Source organism: Nicotiana tabacum, chromosome 8 (assembly GCF_000715075.1).
Source record: "Nicotiana tabacum cultivar K326 chromosome 8, ASM71507v2, whole genome shotgun sequence".
NCBI lineage: Eukaryota > Viridiplantae > Streptophyta > Magnoliopsida > Solanales > Solanaceae > Nicotiana > Nicotiana tabacum.
The window spans coordinates 24,367,782-24,390,512 of record NC_134087.1 but is presented as its reverse complement, the minus strand read 5'-3'; the positions used below and the strand labels follow the sequence as shown (position 1 = coordinate 24,390,512).

Below are 22,731 nucleotides of genomic sequence, written 5' to 3'. Positions count from 1 at the left end.
ACACTCTGCACTCTTTTGTGCAGATCCCAGTGCTGTAGATTTCGGACGGTAGTGAGATTTCTGCTTCTTGTTCATCATGCGACCCGAGGTAGTCCTGCAGGCGTCCGCAGGCCAGAGACAGTATTTTATTATTTCTTTCAGACCTTTATTTATAGTACTCTTAGACAGTCTGTGAAGTTGTGACACCAATCTTGGGTAGATTTGTTATGGAATGGTATTAGCAGGATTATTAAAGCTTGAAATTGAATCTTCCGCTTGTTAAATTTTGTTGATTATTAACTGTTGGCCTATAACTGTTAACGAATTTGAAAATGGAAATAAGGCAAATAATTCAGTTGATTGGCTTGCCTAGCTTTCACTAGTAGGCGCCATCACGACTCCCGATGGTGAAAAATCCCGGTCGTGACACTAGGCCTCCTAAATTTTGGGACCCCAACAATATTTTTAGTTGTGGGTTTACTATCTTATTCTTTGATAATATTAAAGTTTATTGAAAAATATACTAAATACTTATAATAACGGAAAGAAAGACTATCTATTTTTTTAACAATAAAAATATTTTAGAACTTTAAATTAAGATACTCAAATCTTATATTGATAAATAACGGTTTTTTACAATAAGATTCAAGGTAACAAATTGTAAATACGTGACTAACATCTTATTAACTTGAGTTTTCTTACCAATGTGAATATTAATATTATATTTTATAAGATAACTACACTATAGACAAAAAGAAAGGAAAAAAGGAACCAATATAATATTAATATTATATTTTGCAAGATAACTATACTATAGACAAAATAAAATAAAATCTAGGCCCATTATTTAAATTTGGCTTTAGGCCTTAGAGTTTTATTGAGATGCCTTTGATGTTGTCTAGAACCCAAAAGTTACGTTATGAGATTCAACCAGAAGCCTCCTGCATGAGTGGACTTAGTTATGCGGCAGTAGCTGAAGATAAAGTCATACAAAACTTTTTTTCCTGTATTATATACATACCTCATCTAGTTTGTTCTTCAAACTCCTCAGTTTCAGGTCGAGCGACCCATTTTTCTTCCTCTACTTTTTCATGTAGAGAATTCTTGTTGTTATCATGCTCTAGCATAAATAGAATTAGTTCTTTCCTTATGATCATTTCATCAGCCTGCTCAATTTCTGTTCTAGAAACAATGTAGCTCTTGTCTTCATCAACTCTTTTCAAGGAACTTTTACTCTTGGGCTCATGAGGAAGATTCAGTTTCCGCCTCTTCCTAATTGCTTCTCGATCATTTAGCTTGATCGCATGCAATATGGCTGAAGGGGAGTCGTGCCTTTTTTGCAATATCCTGCCTCATTTTCTTATGGGATTTTGTTGCAAACTTACACTTAGAAGGAATTCTTTTCATAGAAACCAGTCGACGCAATATTTCGAGTTGCTTTTCTCTAGCCAATCGTTTAGCCATCTTGCGCTCTCGATTGGCTATCCGAGCTCGTGCTTGATGAAGAATTTCATTTTAAGCAACAGGGTCATACTTCCAGTCTTTAGCTGAATCGTGAACAAGTTCCTTCTCGGCAACAGGGCCACACTTCTTAAGCATATTATAACGCTCCATACATTCATATGCTCCACGATGCATCACTTCTGTAACTGTTCCCCATAGTGGGGTAAGGGCCCCGCCAAGTTCTATTAGTTTTTTATCTCCAAATCTTGTCCACGTTCTGAACTTCCTAAAAAAAGAATTTACAGATGTATAAATTCCACTTTTTCACGTTCTGGCCATACATTTAAAGAACCAAATCATAATTTTTTAAAGAAATTATGCTCTGTTAGCATTCTTGAACGTATATGCTTTTGAGTCTCTAATCCGCAGCTTTCTCTTCTCCTTTCCCGCTGTTTTTTTAACTTTTTAATTTTAACGATGGAAGTTGGAGAATGTAACAAGAAATGATGGTAAAAAGAAAATTGGAATCACATATTATGAGTTAGGGAAAAGCAGAATTATAGCTTCGCTATAGAGGTTCTTGGTTTTCTTGTGAAGTTCTCATATAAATTCTCTTCTTCTTTTCCAGATTCTGAGTCCATCTTTTGTTTATCTTGATCAGTCATCTTGCGTTTCTTGATAAATCTGGGGTTGAAGCTCTTATGAATTGGATGAGGATAGTAGTGATGTTAAGGCGCAGAAACAAAGAGGGAAATGAGAGACTGTTATTTGAAGTATTTATAGTCAATGTTGTAGTTTTGACTTATTGATCACCTATTTAGAATTTAACTAATTAAACTATTTATTATTTGTATTGATTTATATATTTAGATTTATTAGTTGCCTTTTTTTCCCTCTGTTATTTCTATTGTTTTTATATCATAAATTGATTATTGGTAAATAGAAAACGGTTTTGCTTCTTTATTAATAAAATTTGGAAGGCCGGAGTTAGGAAGAGGGGAAGGAGAGGTCAACATTATACTTGCAGTGATGCAATACCGCATTATATACCAATAACTTAGTCTTACTACTGATTTCTTGATTTAATAATCTTATTAGTCACGAATTAATACAAGATCATACTTCCAATTTTTTTTCCTGAGAGAGAAATAAATTTCCTTTAAGTTCTTAGACACCATGATGATTGAATGAGTTAAAAGGTAACATGCTAGACCTGAAATACATGAGAGAGAGTTAGAAGAAAAGATCTAAAATTTCTTGAAATCCATGCAAACCTTACCGAGGAAAGGAAAAAATAGAAGCAAAACTAGACATTCGATCAAAGAATCCATTGGCAGCTGCATAAATGACTAGAATTTATTTTTCAATTGGAAGTTGTACATGCTGTGGTTGTTTCGATATTTTTGCTAGCATTGCACCTTTAGTGAGTAATCTTAAGCCGCAACTTCGACATTTGACGCAAACTAAATAAGGGTGTTCACTTTGCGTATTGTGTCAATTCGAATTTTGAATTGTCTATACTAGCCGAGGGTCTATCGGAAGCAGTTTCTCTACTCTTCCAGGATAGGGATAAGGCTGCGTACATCCTATCCTTTCCAGACCCCAATTGTAGGATTACACTGAGTTGTTGTTATTAAACTGTCATGCTACAAACTTACTTATAGCTTTCAATCCAAATAGACAATATCAACTAGTTGAGATTAAAGTCTATTTCTTGGAAACACTGAGGTGAAATATTGAGCGAAAAACACCAAAAATATTATCACAGTGGATGGAAATTAATGTAAAAAAAGTTCGTAGTGTAAGTTAATACTTAATACGCATAGACCAGTTTATTGTCCTTCTGCCAAAAGAGATGAAGAGAGTAATAGTCCAGTATTAGGATGGATGGGATGGAGATAAAAAATAATTAATTTAAATAGTCGTCAATTCAATTGTTTAAAGTAAAATAGTCAGAGGAAAATGTATTTTATATTTAGTATGTGTATAAGCATATATAATTAGTGTATAATTTATAAATTTGACTAAAAAAGTTAACCCGAATAGCTATCCACCTAATTTCTTAAACTAAAAATAGCCGGCGGATGTATAATGTATGTAAAATTCATGTATAATATGTATATAAATGTGTATAATAATCTATATAATCTATGTATATTGGCTAGAAAAAGTAAACCGCAAATCTGATCGGCTATTTGTAACAATCCCTTCCAATCGACTATATGTATATAATACGAGAAACTTTCAGAAATCACTATGTTTTAGTGGCTATTAGCTAGTTGTAGCTACCATTTACTATATTACTTCATATAGCTATGTTTTCAGATTTTTTAGAGTGTATTCGATGTAATTAAGCTACTGTATTCATGAATATAGTAGCATTTCTAGGCGTGAAATAGGGGATTACAGCTAGACTGATTTTTGTATTCGAGTATATTAGACTGTATTCATGGCGTGAAACATGGGATTACAACTGGACAGATTACTGTATTCAACTGTATTCACGATGTGAAACAGAGGATTACACTGTTTTTAAACGAAAAGTGAATCAATTAACATAATAGACTCTTAATATAACTTAACAAACTCAATTATAACACACAAATTTTGTATTTCCAGTTATAAAAAAGATTCTCAACCGAAAAACACCCCAAAAAATATAGCAATCTTCAGAGAAATTATATAATACATGTGAATACATAAATTATATTAATTAAGAAAATATATGAATACATTCATGGAATATAGCGAGATAGTGAATACAATAAAATACATAAAATACAGCGGGATACATTGAAATACAATGAAAAAAAGATAATGAATACAATGAAATACATAGAATATATCGATATAAATTGAAATACAATGAAAAAAAACAATGAATACAATGAAATACATCGAGATACATTGAAATATATTAACAGAAAATACAAGTTCCATTACAGCGAGAAAATATATGTCAAAATCTTTCCTTCTTCCATTGCTTTTTCAAGAGCAATTGTATGTAAATGGCGACAATTTCACTGTCTTTTGTTTGGCTGTGTCGACTTTGTGTACTCTTTTAGCAAATAAGAACATTAGACCTGAGAGAGAAATCTCACGACTTCTTCTCCTTCTCCAGCGAGATTGAAATTCGACCGTGAATGAGATTGGGAGGCTGAGGGCGACGGTATCAATGAATAACGGCCATGGTCGAAACGGTTACGGTGGCAATTGTTCCAGTGTCCGGTGGAGGAGAAGACATCGGGAAGTAGATAGAGAAAGGAAAAATAGATATGGGGTAGGGAATAGGAGATATTTAAGGGGATATGAGAGAGAAAATAATACAAAGCTTATTTTATGGCTTAAGTGTAGGAGATGACCATAAATAGATATTTGGCTATAAAAAATTAAAAGGAAGATATGAAATATAATTTTTTAAAAATGTATTTATTTAAAATAAATAAAATATCAACATTTGCTATTGGAGGTAACTAATCCATATAATATCTCCAAACTTGTTACTATAAGACTTGGACTTTGGATATGGAAATGACCAAGACACACCTACTTAAGCACAATGAATGCCTCAATGGGTTGGGCTACGAAGATATTGGACCTTCTATTTTTGTCATCGGCCCTGAGAACCACTTTGAGATGTTTACATAAATAGCCGCCCTTTTCCTACTGTTATACATCGATATACACTCATCACATCTATTTAGACACATATTATACATGAATTATATTTATATTATATCTAATGGTTATTTTTAATATAAGTGATTAGGTGAGCGGCTATTTATGCTATTCTTCCATTATTTTTTGGGATTTTTTTATTCCTATACATATTTGAAATTTTATTACCATTAATGTTCATGTTTAGTTGATTACCCCGCATAAACAAGTTTTGTTTACAAAATATATATAATCCACTTTAAAAGGTTCTCAATCCATTATTTGTGCCTTCAATCAAGGGATGTAGTTACACCATTTTCCTTTTTTTTCTCTCCTCTTTCCCCTTTTCTCTCGTGATCTTCCGCCCACACTCCAAATAGTTTTTTGCGTGACTTTTAATGAATATATCTTCAATATGTTTTCCTTATCAAATTTGATTGATACAGTGAAATATCCACTCTCTCTCTATATATAGAGAGAGAGAGATTCCTAAAATCAAGTTTCTGGTCTCTGAATATGCGAACTTTGTCAAATCGGTGCTACAATTTGTTGGTTGTACAAACATTTGATCTTACTGAAGATTCCAGCTATAGTCTAAATAGAACTCATTTTAGTTAAGGAAGGAACTTTCAGCTCTTCTATTGCTTCATTTTTTTCCTCTCGAGTTCCATTATATTAACTAAGCCTCTCTTAAAGCCAGTGTTGTGTTTTGGTATCTATCTCAACGATCCCGTTAATGCCTTTTTTTTGTTGTTGAAGATTTCCTGTCTCATCCCATCAGGGACGGATGCATGCTAGTCGGAGCGGTGTCATCCGACATCGCTTCGTCGAAATTTTTTACTAAATATATATAGTGTAGCAAAAGAACTATGCTAATTAAATAACGATATTTGATAAACTAGTTTGCCTGGTCTGATGGGCAGCGCACCTTTTTGCACCTAAAGACCGGGGGATCGAAACACACTCAAAGTTTTTGCACATTTTTAAAGCATTTTAGTTTAAAATTAGATTATGTAAGGATTGAACTCTCTATCCTCTAAGCTAAAAACATTAACTAAAGTGATAAATAAATAAACAAATATAACATGCAATTAGTTTAGTATAAATTAAAAGGATTTATTACTATAATTTTGAAAAAAAATTACTCTAAATTTTATACAATATACAACTTCTGAGTGACCGGATTCACTGGTGTTACTCTTCTCAATTTTTTTTTATGTTGTTTTAGCGATTTGTTTCTTAAGTAATGACACTACTTGCAAAAAATCATGCGTACGCCTCTGCATCCCATTAATGCCTTATATATATATAAGGCCATGAGATCAGCAGAATTGAACAGATTTATTGTTACAGAGAATCTTTAATCCGCTTGTATTTTACACTATGAACACTAAAATTGAATTTGTACGTTGTATGGTAATTAAACTGGTCAAATCATGAATCTATCTTAGTTAATATTAGGCAGTACTAAGAAAACAAACCATCAGCCTGTTGTTTGAAGTTCTATATATCATTTTGTCCTTCAAACTTAACTGCATTTTTGGATGAAAAATTAGCACCTCCAATTATTTGGAAATTATCACAACAAGTATGCTTCTTCTTTTTTTCGAGTTACAGAAAATAGTTCAAACAAACATTTCTTTGATTGATGTTTAGTTGCATTCTTTTTTCAAAACGCGATGTGTCGAGACAATCCCATATCCCTATGGCTTGGGGAAAATTGATGGCCGGAGTAGATAGAAAGGTGATTACAGAACCAAAACTATATGTAACTTTATTGTTCCCATAAGTTATATATTTTGTATTTGATTTATACACAATAAAAATAAATTTCATACAACTTATCTACAACTTTCACACATTATTTCTATCCAGTTGTATACAACTACAATATGGTATAACTTAAATACAAATTTTATACAATATATATTTTGTATCTGATTTATACATGGTAAAAATAAATTTCATACAACTAATTATATATTATACAATTTATCTACAATTTTCTTACATTATTTCTACTAAGTTATATACAACTACAATATCATACAACTTAAATATAATTTCTATATAATATTGTTCAACTTTCATACAATAGTTATATAACATGATACAATTTTACTACAATTTCATAAATATAATATATATCATGTCTTCTTCTTCTTCGAGTTTCAATCTGAAATTCAACCAAAATCAAGTCTAATCTTCACCAAAACACCCTCAAAATTGAGATATAAACTCCAAACAATATTCTCAATTGTTTGCAACAACACCTAATCTAAACAAATAATGATTTTTGAAAACCCAAATTTGAATTCAAAGCTTCAAAGTTTTTTAATGAATGTCAATAGTGGAATTGTTGTTCTCTTTTCCTTTGCTTTACATTACTGAAATTAGGGATTGGAATGTGGAAAGAGAAGTGTGGTATAATGTTTTTTTCAATTGCTCATTGGTCTTAACTTCAAATACTTTTTTCAATTATATATTGATTGGTCAATATTAACACGTGTAGACTACAAAAGACTACTCAAGCTTGATTTAGTCCCCAAAACAGAAGGCCAAAACACACAATTGAAAAGATGAATAGCGTAACACCACAAGACTCTTAAGATTTGCATGTATTTATGGGTCAAAATGGATACCAGTAATTGGCAACAAATACTGAAGTTAAAATTAATAGCAAAAACGAATAGACCAAGACAATATATGGAGATGAAATACGCCAAAATACAAAAGCCTGCCCAGAACTTCTAATAGTTGTTTATTATCATTAATTTCCTTAAAATGTACATAAATGGTAATTGGGTATATAAAATGTAATTATAGTAAAACTTGAAAAATTCATTATTTTTTCAGTATGACTAAATACTAATTAGTTTCATTATTACTGAATTCCAAAAAATTACTATTATCAATAAAATTAATAAAGCACAATGCCAATAATTACAAAACCTTCAGTGTGTAATTTAAGCGATTAATGAAACACTGCATAAGTCATAAATAAAGCTAGATCGAGATCGGGACCCACATTGCTTAACAGATCGGGACCCACACCCAAACTCCACCGTCAAATCCGCGTTTCTTCTTCACTCGCCAATTGCCTCTCTCCAATTTCTTCATTCCTCCCCCGGTGGGAAATAATCACACACATAAATAAATAAATACTCCAAAAGAGTGAAACCCAGATATCCTTCTCTGAGATTTCTCACTCCAACGAAAAATGGCTCTCCGGAGCTCCTACCGAACTCCATTTTCCGATCGGAGCATCGCCGTTTCCGGCACCGGAATTCGGCTCACGTTCAAACTCTTCGCCTCTTTTCTTACTGTCTCTGTTTTCCTTTTATTAGCTCTCTCTTTTCTCTTCACTTCCTCCTCCGATCCTTCCGATCTCTCCGTCGTAAGTACTTTCCCTAACATTTCTCCTTTCTCACTTCATCGAAGAGCATTGATTTGCTGTCTGTTAGCCTATGAAACTGTCGGTGGTCATGAGAAACTCTTTATTCTGTAATTTTTTTGGTATTTTTTTTTCTAATTGAGTAGTCACATTTCTCTAGTCACTAATAATTCAATCTGGAAATTTTTTATTGTGATTTTTTTTTTATGAAACTCCTTACTTAATATTTTTGTTACTTTTATCTCACTAAATATGCACATTTTATCAAGTTACTAAGATCTCAATCTGAAAACCTTTGATTGATTATCTTGTGAAACTCTATACTCAATGGAATTGTGATTTATTTTTCTATTAAGTCTCTAAGATCTCAATCTGGAAGCTTCAATTGTATTTGTTTCTGTATTTTTCTGATTTGTTTTTTCTTATTAAGTAGTCACTTCATCTCTAGTCACTAATATCTCAATCTGGACATGTTTTATTCTGATACTTTAATGAAACTGTTTACTTTATATTTTTGTGAAGTTTCTCTTAGTAAGTATGCACATTTTATCATGTTATTAAGATCTCAATCTGGAAAACCTTGATTGTGTTTTATTGTTGTGAAACTCAATACTCAATATTGATGTGAGTTTTTCCTTCTTATTAAGTCACTAAGATCTCAATCTGAAAGCTTTAACTTTAGCAAAACTATACACTCGATATTTTGTGATTTTTTTCTTATTAAGTACGCATATTCTTTCAAGTTACTAAGATCTTAATCTAGAAAGCTTTAATTGTTTATTATCATTTCATGAATCACAAATTACGTTTCTGTGCTTACGTGTCAGTGATTCAAAGAGGTCTTTACGATTTATGAGTTTCATATGCCTTAATTGCATAATTTTTCATAGATCTTTCTTTATCCCTTGGTAGCTTTTTACTTCTGATTTTGTATTAACGGCCTGGTTTTTATGGTTGAATAGGGAAATTCACATGATTTATATAGAGGTGGATCACTACGAAGATCAGTTTTAGCTTTGAAATCCGATCCATTGAAGCCGAGGCTTGATCAAATTAAGAAGCAAGCAGATGATCACCGTGCATTGGCTCTAGCTTATGCTTCCTATGCTCGTAAGCTGAAGCTCGAGAACTCAAAGCTCGTTCGAGTTTTTGCTGAGTTATCTAGGAACTTTACAGATCTGATTTCAAAACCTTCATACCGCACACTGTTTGACTCGGACGGGAACTCTATGAATGAGTCGGTGCTTAGGCAGTTTGAGAAAGAGGTGAAGGAACGGATTAAAGTCACCCGACAAGTTGTTGCTGAGGCAAAAGAGTCATTTGATAATCAATTAAAGATTCAGAAGCTGAAAGACACAATTTTTGCTGTCAATGAGCAGCTAACGAAGGCGAAGAAGCAAGGTGCTTTCTCGAGCTTGATTGCTGCAAAGTCGATCCCGAAGAGCGTGCATTGTTTGGCAATGAAGTTAATGGAAGAGCGAATCGCACATCCAGATAAGTATACTGATGATATGAAGCCTACTCCACCAGAATTCGAGGATCCTAGTCTTTATCATTATGCAATTTTCTCTGACAATGTGCTTGCTGCTTCAGTTGTGGTGAATTCGGCAGTTAAACACTCAAAAGACCCATCGAAGCATGTGTTTCATGTGGTGACTGATAAAATGAATCTTGGGGCTATGCAAGTTATGTTCAAGATGAAAGACTATAATGGAGCTTTTATTGAAGTGAAGTCAGTCGAGGATTATAAGTTCCTGAATTCTTCTTATGTTCCAGTACTTAAACAACTTGAATCTGCAAAACTACAGCAGTTTTACTTCGAGAATAAGCTCGAGAATGCAACAAAGGATACAACTAATATGAAATTCAGGAACCCGAAGTATCTCTCAATATTGAACCACATTAGATTCTATTTACCAGAACTGTACCCCAAGTTGCATAGAATATTGTTCTTGGATGATGATATAGTTGTTCAGAAGGATTTGACAGGTTTATGGAAGATAGATATGGATGGTAAGGTGAATGGAGCTGTGGAGACATGTTTTGGTTCATTCCATCGTTATGCACAATACATGAATTTCTCACATCCTTTGATCAAGGAGAAGTTCAACCCCAAAGCTTGTGCATGGGCTTATGGAATGAACTTCTTTGACTTGGATGCTTGGAGGAGGGAGAAGCTCACTGAGGAATACCATTACTGGCAGAGTCTGGTAAGATTTACTGCCTCCGTTTCATTTTATGTGACAGTGTTTGACTAGGCCCGAAGTTTAAGTAAAAAAGGAAGACTTTTGGAACTTGTAGTCTTAAACATACCATATTTTTGTGGCTAAAACTATTATCATTAAGAGTAAACTGAGAAGTTTAAAGTTCGAATGTTTCCAAATATAGGAAAGTATCATTCTTTTCGGATAAACTAAAAAGCAAAGAGTGCATGTTTATTGGAACAGAGGGAGTAGTTATACTTTATTCCAAAAATGTAGTTTACATGGTTAGTTCTTGTGTTACTTGGATTGTTGTCGTGTTGCACGTTTCTTATTAAGCGTAAATCTGCATTTCTGATCTATAGGAAAAAATCATAGGTCTCTCTCTCGCCCCCCCCCCCTCCCTCCCTCCCTCCCTCCCTCCCTCGGTGGACTAATGCTCGCATGCATAAATACATATGAACATGTGTACATCTTTTGTTTCATTTACTTTTTCTTCATATCTTGAATTAGTGACCCTCAGCAATTTAGTTACTTGACGTGGTCTGTTTTCAGCTCTTCACAAACCATGTCCAGTAGTTATAGATCTGAAGAGGTTATTAAGCATGGTCCTGCTTCCAGTAGATTAAGTCAGTGAGAGATGCTAGCTTTCGTAGCTGTTTCCATTAAAGCAAATTTTCCAATTTCTGAAGTGTCATGCTGCACTGCGTTTTAATTAGTTAGGCTAGTATGATTTGTATTACAAGTTTATACTATTTTAACTAATGGAGCTTCTACTCTTTGCAGAACGAAAACCGAACCTTATGGAAATTGGGTACACTGCCTCCAGGTTTAATCACATTTTATTCTACTACGAAGCCACTCGACAAGTCTTGGCATGTGTTGGGGCTTGGCTACAATCCAAGCATAAGCATGGATGAGATCAATAATGCTGCAGTTGTCCACTTTAATGGGAATATGAAGCCATGGCTTGATATTGCAATGAACCAATTTCGGCCCCTTTGGACAAAGTATGTGGATTATGAAAATGAGTACGTGCAGGCATGTAATTTCGGTCTTTAAATAAATGAGGTCAGGTGGATTTATGCTTCATGGGTTTAACAAGCTATTCCTACAAGCATCCCTTAACATGACTTGTCGTTGCTCTCTCCGACGGAAAATTGGTGCTCATTTTTCTATGCCTTAGCTAGTAATTTGTCTATCCAGGTCTTCACGTTTTATATCAACAGTAGTTTGGTGTTTTAGTTTTCAATTGTCTATACGGTGTTGAATTTTTATGGATGGATCAGAAGTTAAAATAATATAGCAAGTTCTATTAATTCAGAAGGCTACTGTCAGAGTTTAGATATTGGCAATTTTGTGGGTAGTAATGTACTTCAGAATTCATGATTGAGCAACATTATTTTTTCTGGTATTTAATTTCGTCACTCCGTGTAGTCTGTAAGTCAGCTGTATCTTCATCTCGAGTACGGGATGCATTTCAAATTGTTAGTGCATAGATTTAGAGGTTCCTATATACAACCATCTTGTTTGCAAGTGAACTCTCTCGTTAACAGTAAATAGTACCCAAAACTGCTTAGCGATTTGCAGATTAACTCTTAAAGGCAGCCGCGTTAAATGTCTCCTTTCAGATGCTTATGAAGTAACCGATCAGTAAGGGATCGTTTGGTAGGAGGTATTAGAAAAAATAATGCAAGCATTAGCTCTATGCATTACTAATACCTTGTTTGGTATATTTTTTCAACTTGTGTATAGCTAATACTTGTATTAGTTATGCATTTATGTATAGTAATGCATAGAAAATCATGACATTAGTAAGTGTGTTATTACTTGTCCAATGCAAGTGGACGAATTTAGATTTTTTTTTTTTTTTGCCTGTAAACATTTACTATGTCGTACATGATTCTTACGGATATGTTGCACGAAGACAAAACAATACTAGACAATTTCTTCGCGTCTGCCTAAAGTTTTGATGAATAAAATTATCTAATGTCTATGCTGATAGAAAATAGCAACGTCAGATGTAATTGCTGAGATGCGCAACCAAACTGGACACCTTCTTTATTGAAAAAAAAAAAAACTACATTTTTTTTCGATACTACATTAAAGACAAACAACCGAAAAGACAATTTGCGCTGTATCTGATCGTAGAAGCCATGCAAAATCACGGTTAAAATAAATAAATTTCCACAAGTAAAAAAGCCCCAAACAATAATTCAATACAAAAAGGCCCAGAAAAGACGGGATAATCTCTTCCTAGGGCTCAGATATGCTACACAAAGGAATCTTCTAAGAACTCCATTCCTATCTCACCTATGATTAACCAAAAAAAAAACCATTAACTAGAAAAATTAGCAAATAGAGCTCTTGGGAAAACATCATAGCTCCTGACAAAATTTCTTTCCACCTCAACAGAATCATTTAAATGTCGATTCAAATAATAATACCAACTCTCATTTCGCTCTAAGCTACTACTATTCAAGCTGTAGCAGAATAGCGCGGTGCCGCTTTAGCTGTTCCATTAGGCACCCCACCACCACGATTCATTCGCCCACCTGTGTTGTCAGTTCGCCGATATCCTTCCCCTCCGCGGTTTGATAACCCCCCACGACTGCCACCCCTATTGTTGAACTCATTTCTTCCATTGAAATCATCTCGACCATAACCCCTGCCACCTCCATAATTTCCTCGTCCTCTTCCACCATCGTTCCTGAATCCAGCACCCCTTCCAGATTGAAACCTACCTCTGGTGTTACCTGCAGATAAGACAATTAAATTCATTGTAAAAAGGTAATAATGTTGCTACACTTTCTAGGAGTGATTCGTGAAGTCCAAATTTTAGACATTTTCCTTCTTAAGATCCGTAATAAAGCAGGGTATCCCTACGGCATCTACCCACTGCTCCATTATCCGCTTCAATATCCATTTCCCTTATGTACATAAATGAGGATATCGCTTATGTATAAATTAAAACCAAAACATCAACGGCCCCTCAAAAATGCCATTTCAGCTTCCTCTTTTCAAGAATGCTTTGCCAGGAAAGCAGAAAAACGAGATAATATTCTCCTCAATCAGAAAGGACGCAGTAATTATAGAAACATGTCCTTTACTATACCCAACACAACACATGTCGAATATGCAATTATTTAAATTTTTCCTATTGGCTACGCATCCGTCAATCTAATCACTTACAAAGGACAGCCGTTAAGCTTACCTCGGGAATTAGTAGACCTCTTCTCCTCGACCACAGCTTGCCGTCCACCGATTAGAACTGGAGAAGCCTGAAGCAAAGGAAGCCCAAAAGAAAACTGAGTGGGGGCAAAGGAACAAATTGGATGAGGCATAACACAAGCAAGGAGTACTAGCATGCATACTAGCCTAAATGATAACCATACCAACATGACCCAAAGTGCATATTCAATAAAACCACTATCTGCTTCCGAGACCTACCACATGAAATCTTCCAAACCAGATTTAACGATTCTTGTCTCTAAAGTAATTTCCATCCCCCTTGAACTGCACAATTTAAAGTTGCTACAGGGAACAACTTGGAATGCATAGTATCAAATAGGAAAGAAGAAATCTAGTTTCTGAATCTACAAACATGTCAACCTCTTTTAGAGATTACGAAAAGGAAAATAGTGCAAAATAAATGCAGAGGAGATAGCTTTATATTTGCAGAACTGGCTGAGGCGACGATAAGAACTGTTAATTAAGGCCAAATGTGATTGACCCACAAAAGTGAAAGCCGCCACACTTCAATGGGTTGTGCAAGGAACATTTACTTAACTTGGACAATACAAAATTTTACCCAGAAACATATAATGTAACCCGGCAGAATTTTTACAGGTTAGACAAGGAGTAAACTTCATTGATAGGCAGCACAAATCAACTGATGCAAAAGTTTAGGTCAATTAGGAATACCTTAATAGCCCAAATAAAATTGTAAAGAATTACCCAAATAAACCTAAAAAGGGGCAGCCTGGTGCCCTAAGCTCCCGTTATGCGCATGGTCCGGGGAAGGGTCGGACCACAAGGGTCTATAGTATGCAGCCTCACCCAAATAAACCTAATTGGCATAAATTTCATTCCAGCTGCAGAATTAGTGAAAATATTACATGGCCTTGAATTCCAGATCATCTGCTGCGAGATGACGAAATTACAATAAGGGAAAAGACTTTCTTGGACAAACTAGTCCACCAAGCGAAATAACTGCCATTACATTTTATTATTCTTTTGTTTTGGGAGAGGGAGGAGAAAGTTTTGAGACATGTAGCAGCTCAATTGTATAACTACATATTAAAAAGACCTGGTTTTGAATTGGAAAGGCCGGGCTATGACCCATTTCAGGAAGTGGGGTCACAACTTGTTCATTGACTCAAACCTATTTCAACTCCTCCAAAATCTGATACAACCCACTCATTTGACAGATCGTACAAGATTAACATTCAAACTACTTCAAATTCAACACCTTTTATTGAGAAACCTTCCAGCATAAAGCAGTCAAAATCAGTATGAGCTTTCATAGAGCTGCTATGCAACAATAAGTTAGAAAAGTTACCAAGTCATTATTGCCAAAGAGCTGGATACTAGAAACATCAAACAATATAATGTAAAACTAAAACAGACATTGAAACAAAATCAATTAATTAATTCCACAAAAGCAGTTTACAGTGAAGCAGAAACGACAAAAAGCTCAACTTCAAAGAAAAGAACAGCTCACAGCAATATGGTTACTCAACACTACTAATAAAAGCAATGCATATGGGTGCTCACTGATTTCTTATACATTTCCCAAAGTACTTGTACTTGATGAAAGAAATTTTAGCAACTGTTCCTCTCAACCACTCCAACTTATAAAACCTGACATGCATGGGGGAAGGGGGGGGTCTCATCTGTTTTCTCATCCTCTTCAACTTATAATACATGACATGCATGTGGGGGGTGAAGATGAGATACCTCGATTGCTTTTTGCACAGCACTCTCCACTTCAAATTCCACAAATCCAAAACAAAACCCCTGTTGCTGACATAAAACAGTTTATTGATTAAAGAATCCATAATTGCAAAGGAGGAACTTATAGCAAAAGAATGCACATGCAGATTTTTCTTTAGTTAGCAGGAAAATAGCACAAACAGTCATACCCTGTTACTTCTGACTTGAATGCCTCCATTTTTGATAGGCCCAAACTTCTTGAACTCATCTGCAAGTAAGGCCACAGTCGCACTCATAGGCAAGCCTTTTATGTAGACTGAGTAGCCATCAGCTGCTGGAGGCAGATTAATAAACACAAGAATGAGAAATCAACACAAATTATAGTGAAATATAATTAAAAATGGAACCAAAAAACTGGAAGCAAACTCTGCAGTTGCATGCCTTCTCCTTCTGGGTCATTCATGTTATCAACACTATCTGAGCTGGAAACTGGGCCATCAGTTGCTGTTGCGGCTGGTTGATTCACTTGCTCAACCCTCTTTGCCATAGGCTTCCTAGAAGGTGCTGGAGGAGGGGAGAAAGTAGCAGCGCTTTCCTTGAGATGCATGACCTGAAACAAATTGCAAATTGTCTAACTAAGAAAACTTCAATAGACCTTTTCCTTCCCCAAATCATCTTTGAAAACCAATAAGACTTAGCAAATGCTCTAGTCCGTCTTAACTATGTAAGAGGTACTAATATTGTAAATTAACCCCTTGAAAGTATACACTAAGAAGAATATGCTTTCAGTTATTTGTTGCCCATGAACACTTACAATTGAAGCATATGACTTCTTAGGAACTTCCCCAGTTTTGGTGTCAGATTCAACTACCACTTCAGAGCCATCTTGGACTTCATCAACAACCTCAGACACAGGCACTTCCTCTTCAACAATAGGCACATCACCATTCTCAGGTGGGTTGTAAACTTCTCCCACATCAGCTTCCTCCACTGGAGGTGTGCTTTGCTCAGGAATGTGATTCTCCTGTACTGGAGGTGGATCTGCAACAACTTCAAAACAAATACTTCGTCAGTTGCTAATTAGGGTATTGCCGAAAGAACCAATCATCTGTTTCAATTACTTTGCTGTGGCGTGACAGGAGCCTCAACATCAGTTACTGGAACCTGGACTGCATCATGCTGACTGACATTCTCTACGTATCGAAACATATCATTCAAGACAAAGTACCCTCTATCTTGCGGTGCTAGGAAGAAAGTTTGACAGAAATTTAGGATCAAGTTGTCTTTCCCAGTTAAATATCCAGTCACAAGGACATGCACCCCGCCATTGAATGATTCTTGGGCATCCACAGACTTAATCTCTGCTCTGAAGTCTCCATAGTTAAGTGAGAGTATCTTGTCATTGATTGCCTGTGTTTGACATCAAACAACAGAACATGAGAAACTTCAGCAGTGATCATTCAAACGAGAAAACATCACAGAGCAGCAGAAAGTAAAAAATCTATCTCCCTATTATACCTAAACATGAGCCTCTCAATGTTGACTAGTTTTAAAGTCATTGAAAGGCAATAGATCTTCTCCAAACCCAAAAACCTGCATTACAAATTCAAGTATGCATCCACATCTCAACAGCTAATATTCTCCAAACCGTACGACTTTTTCGCTCTATATTATTATACAAAAACTAATAGTTGATATAGAACATGCTCTCTCAACAAATACCATATTATTCTGATCTTTATCTTTTCAATATAAGTGCAAAGTCAAATTAAGGCATTTAGTTTGAAACAGAGGGATTAAAACCATTCTTTTCCTGAGCGATATGTGGATATTAATTAGATAAATGTGATTTTTACATGTGATCATCTAACACTAATTATGACTTAATAAATTTCTTCTTAAAAAATGTGATCTTTACCTGCAGAAATAAAAATCAAAACTCGACAAAACTCAAATCCCTTGTTCCGCATCTAATCAATCTACTACCTCTCAATTCTTATAGAATTGTCCAAGCAGCCAATAAAAAATTAAGAAACCACAATCATAAAGGAACAACATATTTAGGCACATTGCTCGTGAATTCCTAAAACTAAATCAATATTGGGGGAAGGCGCTTACTTGCATTGTGGTAGTGATGCCCATGGAGCCATCATCTTCAGGGCGTCCAAGCTTGCTTATATCCTGATAAAACCTAAATACAAGCCCAGGCGAATGGTGCAATATATGATAGTATTGCTGCACAAATGCATTAGCCACCTATATACAAACAAAAAATAAACTCAAATGACTATCTAACTAGACAAAGAAATACAGAACTGAGCTGAGAAAAAATCGGGAATTAATGTCAATACGCACAACTTGAGCAGAAACTGGTTGTGCTGCTGCTGCTACTGCCGCCATCCTCAATAAAGGCCTAAATACAAAATTAACCAGAAAAAATAACAACAATAAAAGCTCAAAAAGTCAAAACCCTAGGCTCGTATTGTTTATTCACATATCTACTAGTACATCACATGTAGAGACGAATATAAACACGAAAAAACATGAAATGTATTAAATTAACCCAAAAAAAATAACAAAAAAAATCTCAAAACCTTAGGCTCGTGATCATTTATTCACATATCTCACCACAACACATATAAAAACGAATATAAACACGTCAAAAAATAAACTTTATTAAATACAATGGAGGTCCTGTACGAAAAAAGAGTGAGATTAATTTGATGTACCTGGATTTGTATTAGATCAGGGAAATGTGAGAGAGATTTGCTGGTATAGTCCCTGAGCTTCTCTCTCTTCGCTTTTCTCTCTCTACGAAGCTTTGAGTTCTAGGGTTTTGCTGTAGAGAGAGTGGCGGATCTCGAAGAGGCGCGAGTAGAGAGAGAAAGAGGGGAAAATGTAGTGACTCGTGGGAGATAGATAATTAAACGTACTAAATTCTGTTTTTTTTTTTTCTTTCTCTCAAACCTACTAAACTCTGTTAATTAATCATGGTTTAGTTGCAACTTCCAGAATCTTCCTTTAACACTTCTCCTGTTCGCTGTCTATTTTTGTTTGTTGCTTCCATTTTACGCACATATTATGCTAATTTCAAATTTCAATAAATAAATTTCATTATTTCCCTCGTAAATAATTACGTCGCTTGATACATACATAACAGTTCAGTTATTTACTGGGTGATGATTAATTGATATAATTTTACTATATTGACATTTGTCATATTTTGCAAATAGTTCATTGTAATATGCTAGTTTATTTCTAGTTGTTCAATTTAAAAGATCAATGAATAATTTTACCACTTTATACTTATTTTACCCTTCTTAATAAGTATTAAGTACTTATTTTCAATTTATTTTCCAACTTATAATAAACATGAGTGATGTTAAAATTATCATGTTATTTATTATTTTTTAAGGGATGTACCAAGTCAATAATGCACAAATAAATTTGGATGGAGGGAGTACCACTTATTTCCAATTGGTTTTCCAAAATGTAATAGTAGTGGTGACCGGTGATATAGGAAAATTACTATGTTATTTATTGTTTCTTAAAGGGTATGCTAAGTCAATAGTAGATAAGTAAATTGGCCAGAGGGGATTTTTAACAAATTAAATAAATCAAACCGCATATACTTCTTCCGATCTACTTTAATTGATTTTTTGGTCGTTTTCACACATATTAAGAAATTCACCTTTTAGCATTAGTTAACAATGAAATTGGCAATATTAACCTTAATTTGTTCATTGGAAATATAACGAATACTTCTAGACTCTTTATTCTATCGGAAACTTTGAAAAAGAAGTTAATTCCTTTTTGATATCCGAAAAAATCAACCACAAAAAAAACCAAAAAACAATTAAAGTAAACTGGAGAGAGTATAAGCCGTGTATATGTTGATTTATTGTGTATTATCGGTGTGAATAAATTTCTTTTTTTTCCCTTGCCATTTAAAGTTTTCTACAATTTATTTGTATTGGTCATCCAGGAAATTTGAATGTCTGAATTGCTTCCAAACAAGATGACCACAACAACAACAACAACAACAACTCAGTATAATTCCACTTAGGGGGTATGGGGAGGGTAGTGTGTACGCAGACCTTACCCCTACCCTAAGGTAAAGAGACTGTTTCCAAATAGACCCCCGGCATCCTTTCCTCCAAGAACTTCCCACCTTGCTCTTGGGGAGACTCGAACTCACAACCTCTCGGAGCATGGCTAAACATGACCACAATGCCCTCAAATTCTGTAAACTCGTATGAATTTTTAGGCACCTTATGAAATAGTTATTTCTGTATGAATAGGAAATTTAACAAAAATATACACCTTCTAGAAACAAACTTTAAGGAAAATAGAAATATTATCTTCCATGAATTTGTAAGCTTGTGGTTTGACTATTCCTTTTTACCAAAAAGTGTAACATAATCTATAAATTTGTATTTAGTAGATATCTATTTGATGCATAATCCAAAATTACGGCTGATGCTATACGTTCGGCTTTGTGTTTGACTAAAAAACGTTAAGTCTTTTCGTAAACTAATTAAATAAGAAGAGTTGAGGTAAATCCTAGCCAAAGATAATTTATCCTAGATCTGAGATAGAAAATAAGAACAAACAAGCATGGCTAGACATGAAATTTAACCATAACAATAATTGAATCCTGTGATACGAAAAGAGGATGATGATTCTCATAATATTGAACAATAATGAAGAATACATAGATAATAATGGTCATCGATCTTTTACAAGATTAACCTTCGTACATTTGATGTGACGGGACTAACGTTGTATACTGAAGATCTAAGCTTCCATACTTCTTTCTCTTTAGCGAGAAGAGAGAGATAAAGATCCTTCCTCTCTGAAAATGCCTCTCTATGTAAGTTTGTTTTTATGCCCTCCCTCATTTTCTTCTCACTTAGATTATATACTAGATATCCTCATTTACCCAACGGGCATTAGCCATAGTACCTAAGCCATTGGATTATATTACTGATTGACCCTCTGAAATGTCGTAACATCCGATTCGTCGGTCAAGCATTTTGAATACACGGCCTCGGCCTTAGCCAGGGTACTCGTCGCTATAGCGTGACACGAATACAACTTCGTCCCAAATGACGTTGTCGTCCCTCTTCGCGTAGATTCTTACTTGGTCAGATTTCGACCCATACAGTTAGTCCTTTCGCCTATTGGGGTCGTTTTTTGGCGAGCTCGATGGGTAGACTCTATCGATTCGAAAGTTGTGAGAAATCAGAATACTTTGGGCGACGGGCGAGTACCTCATGGCGAGGTAACGACATGACGTTTCGAGAGTTGCATCAGACCGTTACGTCAGTTCAGAATATCATTAAACTCCTCATGCGTCATTATGGCGCACATTTCCTATGCGTTGCATCGTTTCTCGTGCCCTTTCCGTTTTCAAAAATAGCAGCATTTGGTTTTCCCGCTCATAACACTCATATCCTTATAAATAGGGGAGAATCTCATATTGGAATGTTGTGTTTCCCAATTGCTCAAGAGAGATTTTCGTAGCTTTTCTTCTCCCTTAGTTTCTCACATTTCCCTTTCTCTTAAAATTCTTGTGGCCTCTATCTTTTTCCTTTATTATTCCCGATTTTTGCAACCAAAGAAGAGATGGCTAGTGCAACATCCAAGTGCTCCGGTGCCGGAAAACGATACACCCCTACTCAGAGAGGGAGTGGATCTGGCGGAGGACGAGGGTTTTTCGACGGTAGATGAGGTGATTCCCCGCCTAGGAAAGGTGAGGATTGACTTCAATAGACTTGCTGGGGATGAGCCGGAAGCTTTTTTTTTCTACAATGGATGTTGCAGCGCTCACGGCGTTCAAATCCAAAAGGGGGATCTGTGATCACATTGAACTGGTTCCAGCGGATTAGAACATAGTACATATACACCGTCCGGGCTACTGCGTGTTTTGCGTATATCCATTTGTCATCGGATATACGCTTCCCCTTCCAAATAGACTCGAACTCACAACCTCTCGTGATGTAAAAGAATTTCCTACTCATACAGAACTTCCCACCTTGCTCAAGCATGGCTAAACATGAAATTTAACCATAACAATAATTGAATCCCGTGATATGAAAAGAGGATGATGATTTTCATAATATTGAACAATAATGAAGAATACATAGATAATAATGGTCACCAATCTTTTACAAGATTAACCTTCATACATTTGATGTGACGGGACTAACATTGTATACTGAAGATCTAAGCTTCCACACTTCTTTCTCTTTAGCGAGAAGAGAGAGATGAAGATCCTTCCTCTCTGAAAATGCCTCTCTATGTAAGTTTGTTTTTAAGCCCTCTCTCCTTTTCTTCTCACTTAGATTATATACTAGATATCCTCATTTACCTAACGGGCATCAGCCATAGTACCTAAGCCATTGGATTATATTACTGATTGACCCTCTGAAATGTCGTAACATCCGATTCGCCGGTCAAGCATTATGAATACACGACCTCGGCCTTAGCTAGGGTAATCGTCGCTATAGCGTGACACGAATACAACTTCGTCCCAAATGACGTTGTCGTCCCTCTTCGCGTAGATTCTTACTTGGTCAGATTTCGACCCATACAGTTAGTCCTTTCGCCTATTGGGTCGTCTTTTGGCGAGCTCGATGGGTAGACTCTGTCGATTCGAAAGTTGTGAGAAATCAGAATACTTTGGGCGATGGGCGAGTACCTCATGGCGAGGTAACGACATGACATTTCGAGAGTTGCATCAGACCGTTACATCAGTTCAGAATATCATTAAACTCCTCATGCGTCATTATGGCGCACATTTCCTATGCGTTGCATCGTTTCTCGTGCCCTTTCCGTTTTCAAAAATGGCAGCATTTGGTTTTCCCGCTCATAACACTCATATCCTTATAAATAGGGGAGAATCTCATATTCGAATGTTGTGTTTCCCAATTACTCAAGAGAGATTTTCGTAGCTTTTCTTCTCCCTTAGTTTCTCACATTTCCCTTTCTCTTAAAATTCTTGTGGCCTCTATCTTTTTCCTTTATTATTCCCGATTTTTGCAACCAAAGAAGAGATGGCTAGTGCAACATCCCACTCTGATAGAGCCGTTGGTGCTCCGATGCCGGAAAACGATACAC

General features: G+C 35.4%; 2 protein-coding genes across 9 annotated transcripts; one reads left to right on the top strand and one right to left on the bottom strand.

Moving 5' to 3' along the window:
- Positions 1-8,182: 8,182 nt before the first annotated feature.
- LOC107829552 (galacturonosyltransferase 8) lies at positions 8,183-12,000 on the top strand. The gene is made up of 3 exons (XM_075219097.1): positions 8,183-8,476; positions 9,436-10,683; positions 11,461-12,000. The coding sequence occupies exons 1-3, from the start codon at positions 8,300-8,302 to the stop codon at positions 11,734-11,736; spliced, it is 1,701 nt and encodes a 566-aa protein (XP_075075198.1). The 5' UTR covers positions 8,183-8,299; the 3' UTR covers positions 11,737-12,000.
- Positions 12,001-12,838: 838 nt separating this feature from the next.
- LOC107829551 (nuclear transport factor 2-like) lies at positions 12,839-18,568 on the bottom strand. 8 transcript variants are annotated; one of them, XM_016656999.2, is made up of 10 exons: positions 18,339-18,568; positions 17,965-18,022; positions 17,728-17,865; positions 16,731-17,019; positions 16,424-16,659; positions 16,051-16,219; positions 15,819-15,940; positions 15,634-15,693; positions 13,889-13,955; positions 12,839-13,430 (listed from the first exon to the last, which is right to left on the bottom strand). In XM_016656999.2, exons 2-10 carry the CDS (start codon positions 18,007-18,009, stop codon positions 13,153-13,155), a joined length of 1,404 nt encoding a protein of 467 aa, XP_016512485.1. In that variant the 5' UTR covers positions 18,010-18,022; positions 18,339-18,568; the 3' UTR covers positions 12,839-13,152. The 8 variants fall into 8 exon arrangements, with proteins under 8 accessions (XP_016512485.1, XP_016512482.1, XP_016512484.1 ...); XM_016656996.2 differs by having other exon boundaries at positions 15,634-15,699; positions 15,819-15,943; positions 18,339-18,549; XM_016656998.2 differs by having other exon boundaries at positions 15,819-15,943; positions 18,339-18,549.
- Between the last annotated feature and the right edge of the window lie 4,163 nt (positions 18,569-22,731).